At 31.1% G+C, this 18,649-nt stretch overlaps 1 protein-coding gene across 2 annotated transcripts; it reads left to right on the top strand.

Annotated features, from left to right (window-relative positions):
* The first annotated feature begins 145 nt into the window (after positions 1-145).
* Positions 146-18,613, top strand: LOC126740408 (signal peptide peptidase-like 3). 2 transcript variants are annotated; one of them, XM_050446423.1, is made up of 7 exons: positions 146-622; positions 688-1,047; positions 12,650-12,820; positions 13,521-13,693; positions 15,807-15,954; positions 16,017-16,264; positions 18,380-18,613. In XM_050446423.1, exons 2-7 carry the CDS (start codon positions 720-722, stop codon positions 18,449-18,451), a joined length of 1,140 nt encoding a protein of 379 aa, XP_050302380.1. In that variant the 5' UTR covers positions 146-622; positions 688-719; the 3' UTR covers positions 18,452-18,613. The 2 variants fall into 2 exon arrangements, with proteins under 2 accessions (XP_050302380.1, XP_050302379.1); XM_050446422.1 differs by having other exon boundaries at positions 147-622; positions 684-1,047.
* Positions 18,614-18,649: the final 36 nt, after the last annotated feature.

Here is an 18,649-nt window from a genome sequence, read left to right on the forward strand (position 1 = left end):
TCAAATAATGCGATGTAATTTCGGGACACCCTGTATTAAAGCTATATACCTTGAAGAAAAGTCTAGGGAATTCTACGGACAACGGACAACGTCGCAAAAAATCTTCATGCTTAGCTATCTGAATCTGACCGTACGGATTCTCGCCTCTCATCTCACTCTCGCACAAGAGGCGCGAGCGCGTCACGATAAACGATATTTCATTTTTCACACAAGCCCCACAAGCGAGACTGAGACGCCTGTGGGAGTGCGGACGGCTCATCTTTGTTTACAAACACTTCCCATATTATTATTAATTTTTACGATATAATTAAACATCGAGCTTCCACAATGAACGTCCATCGGCCGTAGAAAGAACAAATCCTCGGTCGCGTTACGTAAAAACTTCAATTAAATATCGAAACGAAATTAGAAAGTTGCGCCATTGGCGATCTTGTTTTTTTTTTATCATGTCTATATGAAAACTCAACATGGCGCCGCAGAAAACGAAAAACAAGTGCAAGTGCTAATTGGATCAGAAAAACTGTTTCGCGTTTCACTAATATGGAGTTGGGAAATATCGTCGAGTGATGTTAAAGTGTAAATTTATTGGAATTTCTGTTATACAACTCTATCTTCCAAGCAGGTACCTATAAGTTCTTTGACCTTTTTTGCATATAAACCTGCAGTGGAATCATTTGTTTTAGATAGCATAGAGTTCTGTAAAACAATTGTATGTCAGGATGGCAGACAGCCAGGGGCAAACAGTGGAATATCAATGGGCCTACTCTATCATGGATTCCAGTCGAGTATCCACATTTTTAATTTCCATGCTCCTTATTGTTTATGGTAGCTTCCGCAGTTTAAATATGGAGCAGGAGGCTCGTGATAAGGCCCACAGTTCTACAAATTGTCTTTTGAATCCATCTCAAAGTGTGCAGCCAGAAAATAATGTCCAGACTTTGGATACCATGCATGCTTTGTGTTTACCATTAGGGGCAAGCATATCCTTACTGGTTATGTTCTTTTTCTTTGATTCAATGCAGATGTTGTTTGCTGTTTGTACTGCAAGTAAGTAGTAATTTTTAAGTATATTCTGGGATTTATATAATGTGTACAGGAGCTTCTTCAACATTTAATATTCTAAATGTCACATTGTAATCTTAATTTTCAGATATTTAATAATTTTACGGATTTTTATTTTATATAGTCACAAGCAAAGAAATACAGAAATTCAAATTCAAATATATTACTTAAAATTGTACAGTATTGTTACAAAGTTAATGTTTGTGCCCTAAGTCACAAGTGACTTGTTAGGACACAGTATTTCAGAATACAATAATAATTTAACAATAAATTTGAGAGCTTGTTATAAATCCCAAATTAAATTAACTTACTTATATTAAATTTGTAAAAGTATACCTATTTAAATTAATTCATTCTTTTATTCTATCAATAAATAATATTTGCAAATATACCTGTAATTATAACATTTGTTTACATTAGAAAAGGTAGCTTTAATAAAATATTTTCATAGTTACACCTGATCCATTCGGTTATGCACAGTTTTTTTCTTATAGCCTTAAAAGAGTGTGGTATAAAATTAAAGATTCTTGGCCCCACATAAGATATATGACGTTGACAAATTGTAAAATCTACCTTAGTCACAAAAACATGTTCTCTCATGACAGATCTAGTAATATTAAGGCGTTGGGGTAGAATCTTATAAATGCTTTTATTCTTCATAACGTTAAGGGTGCTCTTCAGGTAAAGTTCTCTTACAGTGAGAGCACCACTTTCCAAAAACAAATTAACTGTTGGGTATCTTTTTGGTTTTTTATTTATTATTTTTAGTATATATTTTTGAGTGATAACCAGGTTTGTTAACATTGTGCTACATGCACTACCCCAAATTCTTATACCATAATTTACAATGGATTCAACCAGAGCCTGATAGACCACTTCCAACAACTCACAGGGCATAAATTCGCCTAGTTAATAAAACTTATAAATTGTTTTCCTTATCTTTTTAGTTATGTAATCAATGTCCATATTGTATCTTAAATTTCTATCAATATTGACGCCAAGGTAATTTGTGTATAAAACTGAAGAAATCCTAAAATCACAAGTACAATTTTCCATCTGATTTGCAAAACAAGGATAAGTAGATATGTATTGTTAGTGCCACAGGTTCTTTTTGTTGATTAGTGTTATAAATCAAGCAATTTATAAAGTGGGTTTTATTACTATTTAGAGTTAGAAGATGCTGATCCGTCCAAAGTTTAATTAATGTGATATATTTTTCAGCTAGCTTTTGCACTTCTGACCATGATTTTGCTTTTACTAGAATTACTGTAGGTATCATCAGCGTAACAAATAATAGAACAATTTATTTCAGGTAAAATTCTTGTAAGGTTGTTCATATAGATAAAAAATAAGAGTGGCCCCAGGACTATACCCTGTGGCACACCACATTCAACTGTACCCATCTCTCCAACAAGATTATTAATTTTTACTTGTTGTGTTCGATCACTAAGATATGATTTAAAGAGTGCTAACTCAGTACCTCTTAAACCCACTTCACCCAGTATTTGCAAGAGTATGTGATGTGCCACAGTGTCAAAGGCTCTTGCAAGATCAATAACAATGCCTAAGGTCTTATAACCCTCATTAAAACCATTCAATAATCGCTCTGTTAATTCTTAATTTGCATCTTCAGTGCTCATTTTATTTCGAAAATCAAATTGAGAATCTGACAATAATTTATTATTTTCTAAATGTTTTTCCAATTTAATTTTATTGCACTTTTCAAGTAATTTATTCAGGGTACTCGTTATTGCAATAGGCCGATAGTTTTCAATGTACTGGCTGTCACCAGATTTAAATATATGGGAGTTATTATGGAGTTTTTCAGAATATTTGGGTAAATGCCTGTTTTTAGTACTAGATTTATAATGTGCAGTAAGGGCTTCATATGATTGTCTTATCATGTTATGATGTAATTATCAATGCAGAAATACCATTGTTTGTACATGAAAACTTGCTTTTGGGAGAATTTATTTGCAGAAATAATAACATACTTTAAATATATTTTATGTATTTTTACTAGTAAATAATTCAGTAGTGACAATATGAAAATATTTAATTTTCCATTAACATTTCATTAAAAAAAATCTTTTAACATGTGTCAAGAAAAAAATAATTATTTCTCCACTTTTTCAAGTTTTTAATGGTACCTATTCTAAGTTGTCTGTTTAGAGTTCTATGATTGACTCCATTCGAAACAGGACTTTGATTCTTCTCTTTTTCCTGCTTCTTAATTAATTAATATTTCAATATTTAGCCATTAAAAAAAAACAAAATAGTTTGCAAAATTTCTGTAAACTGGTGGATTAAATAATTTTTTTAAATTTCCCCCGAAAAGGATTTCAGGAAAACTGCTTTACTTGTATTTTTTACATTTTACCTTTTTTGAAAATTATCTTCTTTCTTCCCATGAAACTCAATCCAGTCTCAGGGTCAAAAGTTGTCAAAACCGTATGTGGAAAATTATGGAATTAGAATATTTTAATTCAAATCAGTATCTAATTATCTGGAAATGCATTTTTAACACGTTAACTGCCACGTGAATCAAGTGTGTCTCACAGGTAGCATATTAGTTTATGCCACATGAATCAGCTGTGATTCACAGGAAAACTATTGTAATTATGCCTGTAGCTCGCCGGTGATTCTCAGTAGCCATATAAATCAATGGTAACTTAAAAAGAGTGGCCTGGAGTATAAAATGTAATGATTGGCACACGAAATTTTTGTATAAATGGGGTTAAATGCAAGGTTTTTTAATTTTTGTCGAACAAAAACTAAAATTTTTTTTAAGATATTTTTATTAGGAAAAATTAAAGACATTTTAGAAGCTCAAAGTACAGATTAGGTATAAAAGGTACACAGTTTTTAAAAGCATAAAAATAATTATTCTTTTAAGCAGACAAGACACTCGGTGAAACAAGTCACGCCGTAGTACTTATCGCACTGAAATCTGAATGCACTTCCCAGGAAGTTCCCAGGAATAACTCTTCTTTATAATATTGATTGCCTTTTTATGCTTGGTTTTATCCATAAATGTCAGTATTAGATCTTACTGTCAATAATAGTGAATATTTCAAACCCTATTCACAAAAATTACAGGTTGTGGCAGTAGATTATTTATCATTGACCTTTGATTGTTCTAAGTACAATATAGTTTCCTACTTCATGTTGACCAATCTTTAGAGAAAATAAAACAAACATTTGGTAATAATAAATGTTATAATAAATAAAGTACCAATATTAAATACATAAACAGAAGAACCCAATTAACTGTTAACTGTTTTAATCTTCTCCCGACGATGCTAACATCGTTCGCGAAACACGTGTCAAGAGTAAAATAAAGAGTTTTGGTTAGCGGTAAAAGTGTTTTATGATCTGAGTGTCACACCATAGGACTATTAAATTTTTAGACGAGTTTGTAGTAACTTTCTATACTTTATGACTTAATATTACTTTATTTTTATACGTTTGGCTTTTAGCTTTAATTCAATAACAGCTATTCAAATCTTTTATAACACTTGTAGTGTAATTGAATTTTTATATGAAGAGAGAAGGATAATGTTCAGGCATTGCTAAAAACCTACATATTCCTTATAAAAACTTGATGTATACAGCTATAAAAACTTTGTGCTGTCTTACCTGGAAACACTGTTTTTCTTCTTGGGTAAGCCCTGGGATTCTTACAATACAAGACAATTGAATTAAGAGGAAATCATATGTATGTTTCACAATTTTTTATGTACTTTATGATTTAAGATTACGCATATTTATATACACCACTTTCAATAAGACTGGGGTGAAGATTTTTTATGCAAATTAAATAACTGTGATAGTTTTAAGCTTACTGCGAATACTTTGTCTAGGTTCCAAAAGAGCAGATAGTCCTTTAAAAACTCTAGATGATGTAACTACAATGATAAAGTATAAAAATCAGTATTTTTAAACAAATGTTTAAAAAACTACACCTAATTTACAAAGGAATTTAGTATAAAATAGACTCATCTATTGATGGTGATTTTACTTTGGTTACATTGGGAAGATTAAATAATTAAATATTGGTTTGTGATAATGAATGATTTTTTTTATTATATAAATATTAGTTCATATATTCTTTGTGTCTTGAAGATTTACACACTCTCTCTCTCTCTCTCTCTTCACTGAAATGAAGAAATAATTTTCATTTAGTAAAACAGGATATGACACAGGTTCTCACGTCAATTAAATATTTTTCTGTACACATTAATTTAACATGTGTATCGAGTTTTAATCCTATGATAGTGAATTCTAGTTTAGTGTCACTTAGGCATATATTTTAATTTTTTTTTTGTTATTATTATGATATATTTAAGCTTGAACTTGTTTTTTGTATGTAAAAAGTTTGGATTTATAAAATTTACAAGCCTAACAAATCTTACTGCTTATCAATATTTTATTAATTAATAGCTTTATTAAAAAAAAAAGCTGTACTCAGTGACTTCTCTTGTTGGATCCAGTTCTTTGCACCCTTTATATTCATTTGCAGAATTGAATATGACTTCCAGATACTATCCAGATTTATATCGCTTAGTTTAAAAATATTCAAGTTCAATTTGTAAGATGTTTGAAACATGAAGATTGTATTTAACCATTCATGAAAATATCTATGTTTAATTATAATTTCCTATAAAATAGAGAACTTGCTTTAAAATTGCAGAATATTAGGCTCTCAATACATGCTAACCAATTTAACATCCAAAACCTGCTATCTGAATCACAGTATGATAGTTTAGGTTCCCTTTCCTCAAAATATTTTTACATATTGTTCATAGGAGTTGTCAGCGATAATAAGTTTATAAAACTCTTTGTGTGTATGTACCTTGAAGCTCTTCTGTAAATATCAGTTGAAGTCAGTTAAAATTTTATCTAATATTTTATTTAACTTCTGACTTGTACTTTTTAAATCCTGAAAATCAAAACCAAACCAAAAAATATATTGTAAGCACGTATTTCAGCTTTAGAGTTTTAGATAAATAGGATTAGAGTAGGGCCACATTAGGAAATTTCCCCGTTTAGGTATTTTGAAGTGAAATGGGAGGTTACAGTTTCAGTCTTCAGTCACAAAGAAACAACCTTAACATTATTATTCTTTTATCCTCAGAAAGTAAAGTAACCAAGTTAAGGAAGTTACGTAGTTAAAAAAAGAGTACTTTTATTCCTAGAAGTGACCTGCATATTTAGTGATTTCCTATCCGACGTAGCCAGACAGATTAGGCTGAAAGCTTGAATATTGTTTTGATGTGGAGGACACATTTTAAAAGTCATGTTAACATTCTAGTGTACCAGTATTTTTAGAATATAATGTTCCTTAGATCTGAAATCCAGGTTAAATGTTTTATTTTTAACTAATTACAGTGGCGTAGGTTCTTTTTTTTTTGGTTTTTACATGTGTATACTTATATAGAGAGTTGAGCTCGAAAATTGAGAATTTTTAATGTGCAAAAATTGCGGCATTTCTAGATATTACAAGTTGGAAGTAGGTTATAACAAGAATTTTTCTATTATATTAGTATATGTTTCATGCTATCACTTCCTTAGCAGAAGTACAGTATGTGTAATCTTATATAAATAATGTTATTTAAATTATGTTTTGTACAATAAGTATCAATCCCTAAATGTACATTCAAAGTCTATTGTTTTGTCTTAGTTTCGTCCTTCTGAATCCAACGAGACTATCTGCAAGGTCGTAGCTTTTATGATAGCCGAGATATGGCATTATTGATGCCCATTTTTGGCCTCAAAAACGAGGTCGAAAAAATACTCGATTTCTTAGTTCTGCTCGGATTCCCTTATAACCCGGTATTTTCGTGATCTACTTGATGAGAACAATCCGCTGGTATAGTTAGTTCGAATTCGAAAAAAAAAAAATTTTTTTTTAAATCCAAACGGGGGGATGTACCCGAAAATAGAAAAAATCCAAATTTGAAGGCCGATATCTCGGCTTCTATGGGGGCTATCGGGAAAATTCCAACGGTTTTGTCTTAGTTTCGTCATCTTGAATTCAACGAGACCGTATATGGCATTTTTGATACCCATTTTTGGGCTCAAAACTGACGTCGAAAAAACACTCGATTTCTTAGTTCTGCTCGGATTCCCTTATAACCCGGTATTTTCGTGATCTACTTGATGAGAACAATCCCCTGATATAGTTAGTTCGAATTCAAAAAAAAATATTACTTACTCCTAAAAATTATTAGTTTTCATAAATAAATTTATGAAAATCCAAGGAATCATTCTATGAGTACTCAATTTTAAAATGACCGCATGTAGTATCCGTTTTAAAATATCACACCAACCCCTGTATCCACCTTTTTTTTTAATTCTTAATAACAAAATAATTCATTCCTATACTAACTAGTAAAAAAAAAGATTATTTATATAGAAATTGTTAACATAAATACCAAGACAACTCCATCTACAAGCAATGATACCTAGGGGACCAAACACAAAGCTTACTTCCGAAAATATATGACCTACATTCTTTTTTTATAAGGTTAACCTTAAATTAGCATTAGTACTACTCCTAGGCAATTCTATCAGATATTAATTCCATATCTAGTTTCGCCGCTCTGACCTACATATTTTTTTAGCTCATTCTGATACAAAAATATACCTACTTACTTCTATAATACATATAATACATTATAATACATATAAAGATCGTATATCAAAAATTTATTTCGAATACAATAATTGTGTATGGTACAGCCTACTTTTTTATATAAATTATCTTAAGAGTATAATTTTGTACAACATTTAATGAACTTTAAGCTTTTTTTGTACGTAATAGATTTGTACACAGATATTGACAAGGATTGACTCATAATGTTTCTTAAATTATAACATTTGTTTACTAATTTGCTAATACTAGCTGTTAATTTTAATACATTTTAAATATTTATCTATAATGATACCTAAATATTTGGTTTTGGAAACTTCCGTTAACGTTGGTTGAGCTTTTGAGTTTTATGTTATCAGATTCAGGGTGGTTGACAGAGGTTATCGCAAAAGCCAAATAATTAGTTTTATTGACATTTACAGTCAGTTTATATTAGCTTTAGTCTTCAGATCTAGTGGTAGACAATTATAGGCTTTAGCTCCCGTTAAATGGCTTTGAATAATAAATTTTTTTTGATTTTGTTTGATTTCTAGTAATAATGTGTGATGCTAAGATGTTATATTTAAGATAAATCTCATAATTGCCTTTAAGAACTGAATAATAGTTAAAAAAACTACTTATTTTTAAAGATCAGAACTTTTATGTAATATTTCTGAACAAGCAAACAATTTTCTCATACATTATTACATATATTTACTATTTCATAATTAATTATTGATTCAAACAAGTAAGTTTAAAGAGAATTAAAAGGCAAGGTTGCATATTAGCTTTGTTATTTTTTCAGTAATATAATTTACATGTAAAATACAGTTATCAAACAATATTGTCAGTACAAACAGAATATAAATAAAATTCAAAAGATATTACTCTATTAATTAGTCAGTTCTTTCTCTTGCTATAATTGTAAGAATATAATGCTCATGCTCATAGTGATGTAGATTTAGTGAAAATATTAAATTAAAATTGTTTTTGACAAACATCACTAAGCAAAGCAAGGTACAATTAAAATTTCACTATTTAGTAACACATATCTTTAAGGTCCAGCAGTGTATAGGTTTCCTTTGCTCACTCAAAAGCATACAGACTTGACCCACAAGTGTTTTTTAAATTGAATTAAGTTATAACCCAGTTATTCGTAAGCTTCTTAGTAAAACAATATTTATATAATTTGCCTGATAATTTCACTAGCTTATATTTTAATACAATAAGAGGCCATTCTACCTCAAGGCAAAATCGGGTCAATTGAACTGCGATGAAAGTCTTCACGAAACAATTTTAATTAAAATTGTCTTTACAATTTTTCAAGGTTTGGTTATTTTGGTGAAAGTCGATCAATGATTGATTAGTATTGGTGCTGGGTGATATGAAATTGAAATACAGTTAGTTTAAAAGTAGTAGACTAATCTGACTAATAGTACAAACATTTTTTGCAGGGCTATATTTAAATGCACTTTTTATCGTCTCGAATCTATATATGTCATTGCATTGTGTTGCTGTGTGCATTTAGACCAATTTAAAATGCAATTAAGTGAAAGATTATTATCTGCGGCATTGTTTTCATTCCACAAAGCGTGTTATTAATTTTTCTTAATTTGCTGTGACAATAGAAAAAAAAATGTTTGAGTAATTGGTTACATACTGATAGCGCTTTATGAATGTCATATGTTTTATAAAGTGAAGTAATGATATGTTGCAATTTTATAAATTAATTATGTTTTATGTGAATGAAATGTGTTTGATGAATTTCCATTAGTTACATCTGACATGATTTTGTATGATGATGACACTGAGTTTCTCGGAATCCAATGTGGCTGACAAAGATTGTTAACTGTTAAAGAAAAATTGTTGTGAAACGGTCTTCAATGATTTTTTTTTCTTTGGGTAATTGTGGATAGGTGTTTTGACTAGAAAAGTTATATGGATTATTTCATTGGTAATATAGCAAAATATCGTCATTAAGAGTGAACAGGTGATATTGCTTTGTCTGCTTATTACCCTTTTGTGCATTATTGACCTGGTATGGAATAGTTCTTTGATCCAATTCTTGAGATATTGATAATGTATGTGTTAAAAATGTTTAAAGTGGAAGAAAGAAATGTTTTTATTTCAAAGAAAACCCTTTTTTGTGGTATCCTTGTTTATACTAATACATGTATCGTTTATTATTGATAGTAAAGAGTGTTTGTCAGAGTGTTTGGTAGAACACAAGTAAATGTGATTTAATCTTAGATAGGTGTAAATAATCTTAAATTTTTATTTTCTTATAATATACAATTCATCTTGTTTACAAATTGAAGGTTAAATCACTACCTAAAACTCATTTGTACTATATGCTAGGTTTTATCTACTCCACAAGAAGACAAAACCTATTTAAAGTGTCCAGAAAAATAAACAAATTTTGGACATATAATTTCATTACATTGCTCCAAAGTCGCTTAATCTTCTTTCGTTAGTTTTACAGCAAGAAGTTTTAATCGGGTTGTTACAAGGTTTCTTTGAACCTAATGGGGTCTGGAGAAATTCCATTTTAAGTCACCAAATCGTATTACTGAATGTTAGTCCGATGGTTGGAATCTTTGGTGTGACACTCAAATCACGAGACAGTTTTACCACTAACCAAAAGTCTTTATTATAGTCTCGATACGTGTTTTGTTAGCGACTAATATTATTAACTATTGATTGGAAATGCAGGCTTGTCTGAGCATTAAGCGATTTTTTACAAAATTTTAGAATCTAAAAAATAAATTAAATAGCAACTTTAGGCCTTTTCAAGATCTGAGTGCCTCGATTGATTGGAATAATCCACCTAATACCACTATCACGCTTTAATGACATACTGGTGTACCAATTTAATATTTTATTTCCACTTGTTAGACTAAAACCAAGGATTACATCAAAACGCTCATGGTTTACAAAGGGATTCATGATTTCATCAAAAAATCTGCGTTCTCTAGATATGATTAGAAGATAGACTAATTGTCCAAGATTTCATCAATATTTCAAATCATGCAGCTCTTTATATCGTCGTTAAATTAGGGCCTTAAAAAAATCTTATTCAGATTGCATGAATAACTCCTCAAATAAACAAGGGGAGACGGAAAATAGTTTACGATATTCGTTTTAAGGACATTTATCAACTAGTTATTAGACCAGAAGAAGAAGTTAATAATTTCTTTAAAACCTTCCAAAAGAACTTAAATCCAACCCAAAACCCCAGACGAAAACTCTGTTCTCTTCGAAAAACACGAATTTTTCTGAAGACGATCGGATTTATGCTAACATATTACTTGCTGCATTTCTGCCAAAAATTTAAACATATTACTGGGTCGATTAATACATCTTGGACATTGGGTACATTTTGGCCAAAGTCATCCCTATTTTTAAAGGCTGAGACCTTCAAGACCCTGCAAACTTTCGACCTATTTCTTTATTATCCACTATGTCTAAATTTATAGAGAAGCTTGTCTAAAGTATGACTTTTCTGAAAACAATATCCTCAGTATATTCCAGTTTGGATTTCGGGAGGAGATGGGTACTCACGATGCCAGACACAACTTTCTTTATGAGTTGTATGGGCAAATAAGTAGAGTAGGGATATTTGCGGTGCGATTTCTGAAGTGTTTTCCGATTTATCAAAAGCCTTTGATTGTGTCAGTCATGAACTTCTGTTGCGGAAATATCATCTGTCGGGGGCATAGCCCAGTTTTGGTTTTCGTCATACTTGATCGTTCCCAGCGTGTGTTTAAAGGTTCTGCAAGCTCTAAGTACAGTGCAAAGCAGTAGGGGTCTCACAAGGATCGGTTTTAGATCCAATTCTTTTTCTCCTGTATGTTAATAATCTAGCAAATCTTGATATACAGGGGAACTTGCTATACTACTTTGTTTGCCGACGATACGACTATTTTGTGGCATAGCTCTTTCAACGAGTCTCTTCACTTTTCTGTCTACCGACCTGCAAAAAATTAAAACTTGATTTGACTCCCAATATTTATAGAATTCAAATAAAACCAAGGTTTTGTGTTTAAAGAGTCTACAGGACAACAGCAAGTTTCTTGGATTATACATAGATGAGGAACCGAAGTTTGAAGAACACATACAAAATCTTGACAAAAGTGTTATTGAAAAATTGCTTCTGGTTATTTTGCAGTAAGGGTACTAACCCAGGAACTTGGCCCACAGGTTAGTAGTTCAGTATACTTTCTCTTGATTGAGTCTCTGGGTTTTTGGAGGAAATGTTATCCACTATCTTCTACAATTGCTCTTCATATTACAAAAACGTGCCGTTCGATCTATTTGTAATGCAAAATCTAGTAATACAATACGACCTCTATTCAGCCAACAGAGAATTATTGTCACTGGTTTTAACATAAGGGAAGTTACTAAGCTTTCATACAAATATTAAATTGACACTGTGTTCAGAAAACAACTTAAAATATTTCTTTTGTATTTTTTCCAGCTCCGTTAACAACAATTTTATGTTATAACTAATAAAGCGTATTTTGACTTTGACTTGACTACTAAATTATACAAAAGATAAGAGGTCATTGACATATTTTTTTGCCTCTTCGTATTTTATTTTTAAAATTTCATCTACCTATTTAAGTTGTATAACTTTAAAAAAATCTTAAATAATTTGCAGTTCAACTTAACATACTAGATACTACAGATGTCTGTGTCAAATGTTTCTAATTTTTGACCCATTTTTCTCAATATCAAAATATTTTGCCAATTTTGAACTTATTCTAGCTAAATACAAATATTTTGTTACATTCTCCATAATATGGGAAAACTTCCTATCACTAGCAAGCTACAGATGACTAGATTCTGCGACTACTGGAGTATGATTAGTTTATTGACCTTTAACTGTAAATTCTTTATAATAAAAGTTTATGATCTTTTGTAAAATATATTTATAATTTTTTTTTGTTTTAGTTATTGCTACCGTAGCCCTGGCCTTTCTACTTCTACCCATGTGCCAGTACATCATAAGACCATGCTCGGACGGCAATAAAATCTCATTCGGCATGTGCGGCAGGTTCACCGCAGCCGAATTATTGTCTTTCTCCCTGTCTCTATTTATTGTCTGCATATGGGTGTTAACAGGTAAGTTTTCAGATTTTCAAACATCCCATTGTTTTGCCAATATTTAACTTTAATAAAGCTCAGTAAACAGTACCGAAGCAGACTATCTGATAAAAGTGTTTTCCTGTTTGCATTTCGCTTGTCACGGTTTTTAACATATTTCATTTGAGTGATGGGAATCACACCGTCCCGCTGTTGTAATATTTAGAAAATTGCTGTCGCGTAATTTTAATTTTGTTTTAATAGTAAAAGTTTTATGCTCTAAAAATTTCAACTAATTTAAGTGTTTAAAATGCGTTTTGATGTCGTGAGAGAAATGCTAATTTTCTACTGAGCATGCAGGCATTACCTTTGCATTCAAGATGCTAATTACGCTCTGCGTTTATTGAACGCCTTATTTGATGATCATATAGAGCAAAAATAAAATATCATTTTAAATTATACATTGAGACTAATTCGAACAAGAATGTTAATCTGAAAATATGTTAAAGTACGGAGAATTATTTTACTGTAATATTAGAACTGTACTGATGGCTCAACATAATACCAGCTCCATATAATACCTGAATAAAATTTGATTTATAACTGTTTTTAATTAACTAAAATCGCAGAATTTATTTGGACCCCTATCAGTTTTAAATGAAAAATTGGTTTCACCTATAAAACAAGTTCACATTTTCATTACAGTTTCTTAAATTCACCTCTACTCTTATTTTTAAAGGCCACTGGTTACTGATGGATGCAATGGGCATGGGACTTTGTGTGGCATTCATAGCCTTCGTGAGACTACCCAGTTTGAAAGTATCCACTTTGCTCTTGACTGGTTTGTTGATTTACGATGTCTTTTGGGTCTTCTTCTCCTCGTATATCTTCAGCGCCAACGTTATGGTTAAGGTAAGTGAGCATAACAAATTCTTAAAAAGAAAACTAAAATTCTATTAAAAAAATATGTCAAAAATAGTCAGTTGTTAAGCTACATGGGTCGATTTTAAGACTGGTGGTAAAGGCGTACTGCATCAAAGCAGCTCAATGCTGTTGAACAGTTGTTATTTCAATTTAGCCTCTACAAAACCTTCCATTTTGACTGCAGTAGGATATTGTTGTATTTTCTGTTTTGCCGATGACAGTAATAATTATTGTAACCCACTGATTAGTGGATAGATTTATGGTGAAGCTGTTGAATATTAAATTTTGGTGTTAATTATTTCTCGCAATCTCAGTTTGCAAACTTTCTTATTTTTTTTCTTGGATATAGGTCAAAAATACTACTTCAGACCTATAATATACAAATCGGTTGTCTAAAGTAGTTTTTTTGATCTATATCCAACAAAAAAAAATAAGCCAAAAAATTTTGATTTGGTAATAATAAATTTCTGAAATTTCGTATAGAATCAGAAATTTCAAAGTAATTGTACCAACTGTTGTAACATGATACGGCTATAAATTAAAAACCTCTTTAAAACAAAACAGTAGAATAGTCTGGCATCATATGTCTATTTTTTTCACTAAATTATAAATCTATCCACGCCGGAGATCTGTTATCCTATATTCATGACTGCTCTGTACATCTATATACTCATGACACACAGCTTCTGTTGAAGTTAAACATGAGGACACATCCAGGAGATTAAGTGTTGTTAACAGAAATCTGAACAGAATCTCTAAGTATTCTTGTATGCTTGGGTTGTTGTTTAATAAAAAAAGAAAAAATTTACTTCTGCTTACATAAAACTTAAATCTTTATATGCATTTAAACATCGTCTTCCACAATAAACAAAGATGTTGCTGCTTAAATTACTCGTTTATTCTCTGATAGACTACTGTAATGTTGTTTATTATGACGATCTTCCCAATGAGTATCGGAGAAAACTGAGCAAAAAATACATGCATGCGCTATGTATATGGGAGCCGTAAATTTGACCACTTAACTCAGTTATATCTATCTAATGGCCACTTAAAATATAACTGTCGTGTCAAACTTCGCTTTTCTTTGTTTGTGCATAGAATTATAAATATTAATACTCCTTTATACTTGTCGCAAAAAGATATGACATCCACACTAATTTATTAAGCATTACGACAAATTTGTATATGTCTTTTTCCATGTAAGAGTTTTACTTAAATTTTATTGTATAAGTTTCAACCTTTTGTGTAATATTCTATATATTTGAATTTTTTAGATTTATTTTGTTGGACCCTGTGTTATGGAAGATCGCCACACGCGAATAACACCCTTTGTGTTTTGTATAATTAACAATATATTTTGCACAATAAATATTTCTATGACTATAATAAAAAAGGGTATCCTAATTGTGTTAAAATAATATAAAATTAACTTAAAATATTTGTTTCATTATACAAATATATTATACAAGTTTGTGATTAAATTACAAGGAAATTGTTGCCCTATATATTTAAGAGAGTTTTCAAAACTATGAAAGGAAACATAGAGTCATAGTAGGTAAAACAGTACCTCTCGAACGGACCTTGCACTCTAATTATTGGAGTATGCTGTCCATATATTTTTCTTAGGTAGATAACTAGAATCTCAACCAATCATTCCAAACAGTAACTATTAAGTAAAGGAACTTTAAAATTAAAGGGCAGATTCTTTTCGCTAATTTTTTAATGCTATCAACCTAATATACCATCTCCAATCCAGAACGCAATAACAAACATTATAAAATATTGAAGGCAGAGCAAGTCTTTAATACATCTACAAAGAAAGTCCTAATTTCTATCTGCATTCTGGATAGACTTTTCAGTGTTAGAAAGTGTTTCATGTTTTGTATTATATTTATTAATATTCACAAATTATTCCAAGATCTCTTAATTCCGTTACTCTGTTTAATACAGTGGAAGCAATCCTATTCCTATCCTATCAATTAAAGTAAGATTTTGTAAGAAAAAAAAAAGAATTTGTATTCATTACCCTGAAAATCGTGGCAAGTTTGTAATTTGTCAAAGGAAATTAAAAAGAAACTCTCAGTTGTTGTTTTCCAAATAGGTTGCGACTAGACCAGCGGAAAACCCAGTGGGATTGGTGGCTCGAAAACTGCATATAGGAGGGGTGGCGAAAGAAGCGCCGAAATTAAGTTTACCGGGCAAACTGGTATTTCCTAGTATCCATAACAGTGGGCATTTTAGCATGTTAGGTAAGATTCCGCGTTTAATAAGATAAAATTAGAAGAAACATCGACACGATTTTGTTTTAAAGGGCTTGGAGATATAGTGATGCCCGGTCTGCTTCTATGCTTCGTTCTGCGCTACGACGCTTACAAGAAATCTCAGGGTTTGGCGCCGCCCGGTTCCAGACTGACTTACTTCCATTGTTCCTTATTGGGGTATTTTTTGGGTCTCCTCACCGCCACCGTCAGTTCCGAAGTGTTCAAGGCGGCTCAGCCCGCTTTACTCTATTTGGTCCCGTTTACTTTGTTGCCGTTACTCACGATGGCATACCTCAAGGTAAGATATTTGGTAAAGTACATTTTTTTTATAAACTAACTATAGTAAAGTGCTCAGGAAGAGCGGTTTATTGAATTACTTTAATAAGTACATGCGGTTTTGTACTTCGTTTATGTCAAGAAATTCTAGTTTTTAAATGTCTTGATCTTTGACCGAAGTAAACACCATCGCATTCAGAACATGGATCTGTCACGGAATCGTTCGAGCCATAATTTTTCGATATTTTGCAATTAATTTTTAACATCCAAATATTACGGGCTTGTGATTTATGTCTACCTTTTATCTTACACTACATGGATCCACTAGAATTAGGGTCAACGATAGGGCCAGTTTAGATGTCCGTTTTTGGCAATTCGGTAGAAAACTACTGAGGAATCTGGTACATTAACGATTGCAACCTACTGGCACACTACTGGAAATTTTGTAATTACTTTTAATGATAAATCCTTTTGATGATTCGCCGTCTGACATATTCTGAAGATTAGTATTAAAAAATCAAATATCTTTCACCTTTGAGGCGTTCTTCAAAAAAGAAGGGACATACTAAGTTTTAATCCTAGCCAAATTTTTCTGATGATGTTACGCCGTAAACAAATATGCTGATTTTTGTGTTTGATTAAAAAAAAAATTGTTTTCTTGAACACAGTCGATGCGGCTGTACAACTGTGATCCCAATGCTGCACCTAGTTTTTTTATAACATTTACTGCTATGAATAAGAACGTGCGCAAAAACAGCAAAACGGCGTTTGAAAATCGAATTTTTTCATACTTTCTCAGAGACGTATTGTCCGGTAAATAATAAAAGCATTTGAGCTAATAAAAAATGGCCAAAAAATATAAGGTAGGATTACCCTTAAATGGGACTTCCCTGAAACGTAAAGTTTATTGGTTTCATCGCAGAAATTTTTTCTTTCAATCAACATTCTGATAAAAAATTTGTTGCTTTGGCAATTTTGCAAAAATTTAAAGAAAAAAGTAAGACCTAAACTATTTGGTATTTAAGTAATTTCATGATGTTAGGAAATTTTTTGAGGAGACAGACAAAAAGGTTGATGAAAGCATTTGAAGATTACTTTTTTTATTGGGATTAACTTTTGTTTTTAAGTTTAAAGCTCTGTTTAGTCTGTTGTTCATAATTTTGCTATTGAAATTATTAATTAGTTTGTTATTATTGTTATTTAATAAAGTTTTTGGCAATTTTTACATTATTCCCTGTATCTTGGGAATAACAATATCCAACTATACCCACACAATAACAGTTTGGTTCTTGAATAAAAAATTAAGGCCTTGTTTTAATAGCTGATAAAAAAAACCCAACCCATAATATTTTTTCAATACATATTTATATTTTTTTAACGTTTAACTGAGACCTAAGGGCATTGAAATATTAATTATGCTTGGCTGTCGTGAGAAAACTAGAGCACACAACAAAGTTTGAATAATCTTCAGCAATTAATACAGGAGGTTCAATTTAAGAAAAGAACAGTGCTTAGATAATATATGATTCGTGAAAGCGACTATAGTATGATTATATAGATGTTATGCTCTTCTCTGTACAATTTATTTTGTAAAATGTAATTTTCAAATAAATAAATAGTAAGCAAAAAAATATTTAATTATATTATTAAACTTTTTTTCTCTGTATCTGATCTTACATTGGCCTAATCCGTAGCGGCAGTATTTTAAATAAATCAACACAATCTAATCAATACATTCTCCATTCACTACAAAGCGACTAACACAAACACCTGTTATAAGATTCCAGTGCATTATTCCTGGAGCTAAATATCTGTAACTAACTTTTGAGGTCACGCCAATCAGTGAATATTCTCGGACGCGTGTACAAATTTGAATTTCAAAACCGATTTACATGATTTCTTTGTACAACTTAAAACAACAGATCATTAATTTAGCATTATTTGGTGCAATATGATATGTATATATGTACATATGACTTGAAAAATTGACCCATTGAGCAACCCCATTTTACCTTAAAAATGGACATTAAATCTGCAAATTTCCTCTAGTTTAACCAACTTTGTGCAACAGTTACATATAGATTTAAAAATGTCCTTAATTTTGTAAATTTTAGCTGATATATATTTCAATTTGTAGGGTGATCTGAGGAGAATGTGGTCCGAGCCGTTCAAGTCCTTAAGTGTGGCGAAACATTTGCAAGACGTGTGATATAAACTGACGGTACCGTAACACTATTAGAGAATAACAGCTAAAACAGCGACGAATCCTGCCTGAACAGGTTATAAGTTGATATAAATAATCTGTTTTGGCAAGCGATTTTTACCTCAGACTAAAGGCAGCCTAGTGACAATTGAATATTAATTCTGAGAGGTTTTAGATTATGATCAATTTTTTTTTAAAGTTTTA

The sequence above is a fragment of the Anthonomus grandis genome, chromosome 9 (genome assembly GCF_022605725.1).
Source record: "Anthonomus grandis grandis chromosome 9, icAntGran1.3, whole genome shotgun sequence".
In the NCBI taxonomy this organism is placed as follows: domain Eukaryota; kingdom Metazoa; phylum Arthropoda; class Insecta; order Coleoptera; family Curculionidae; genus Anthonomus; species Anthonomus grandis.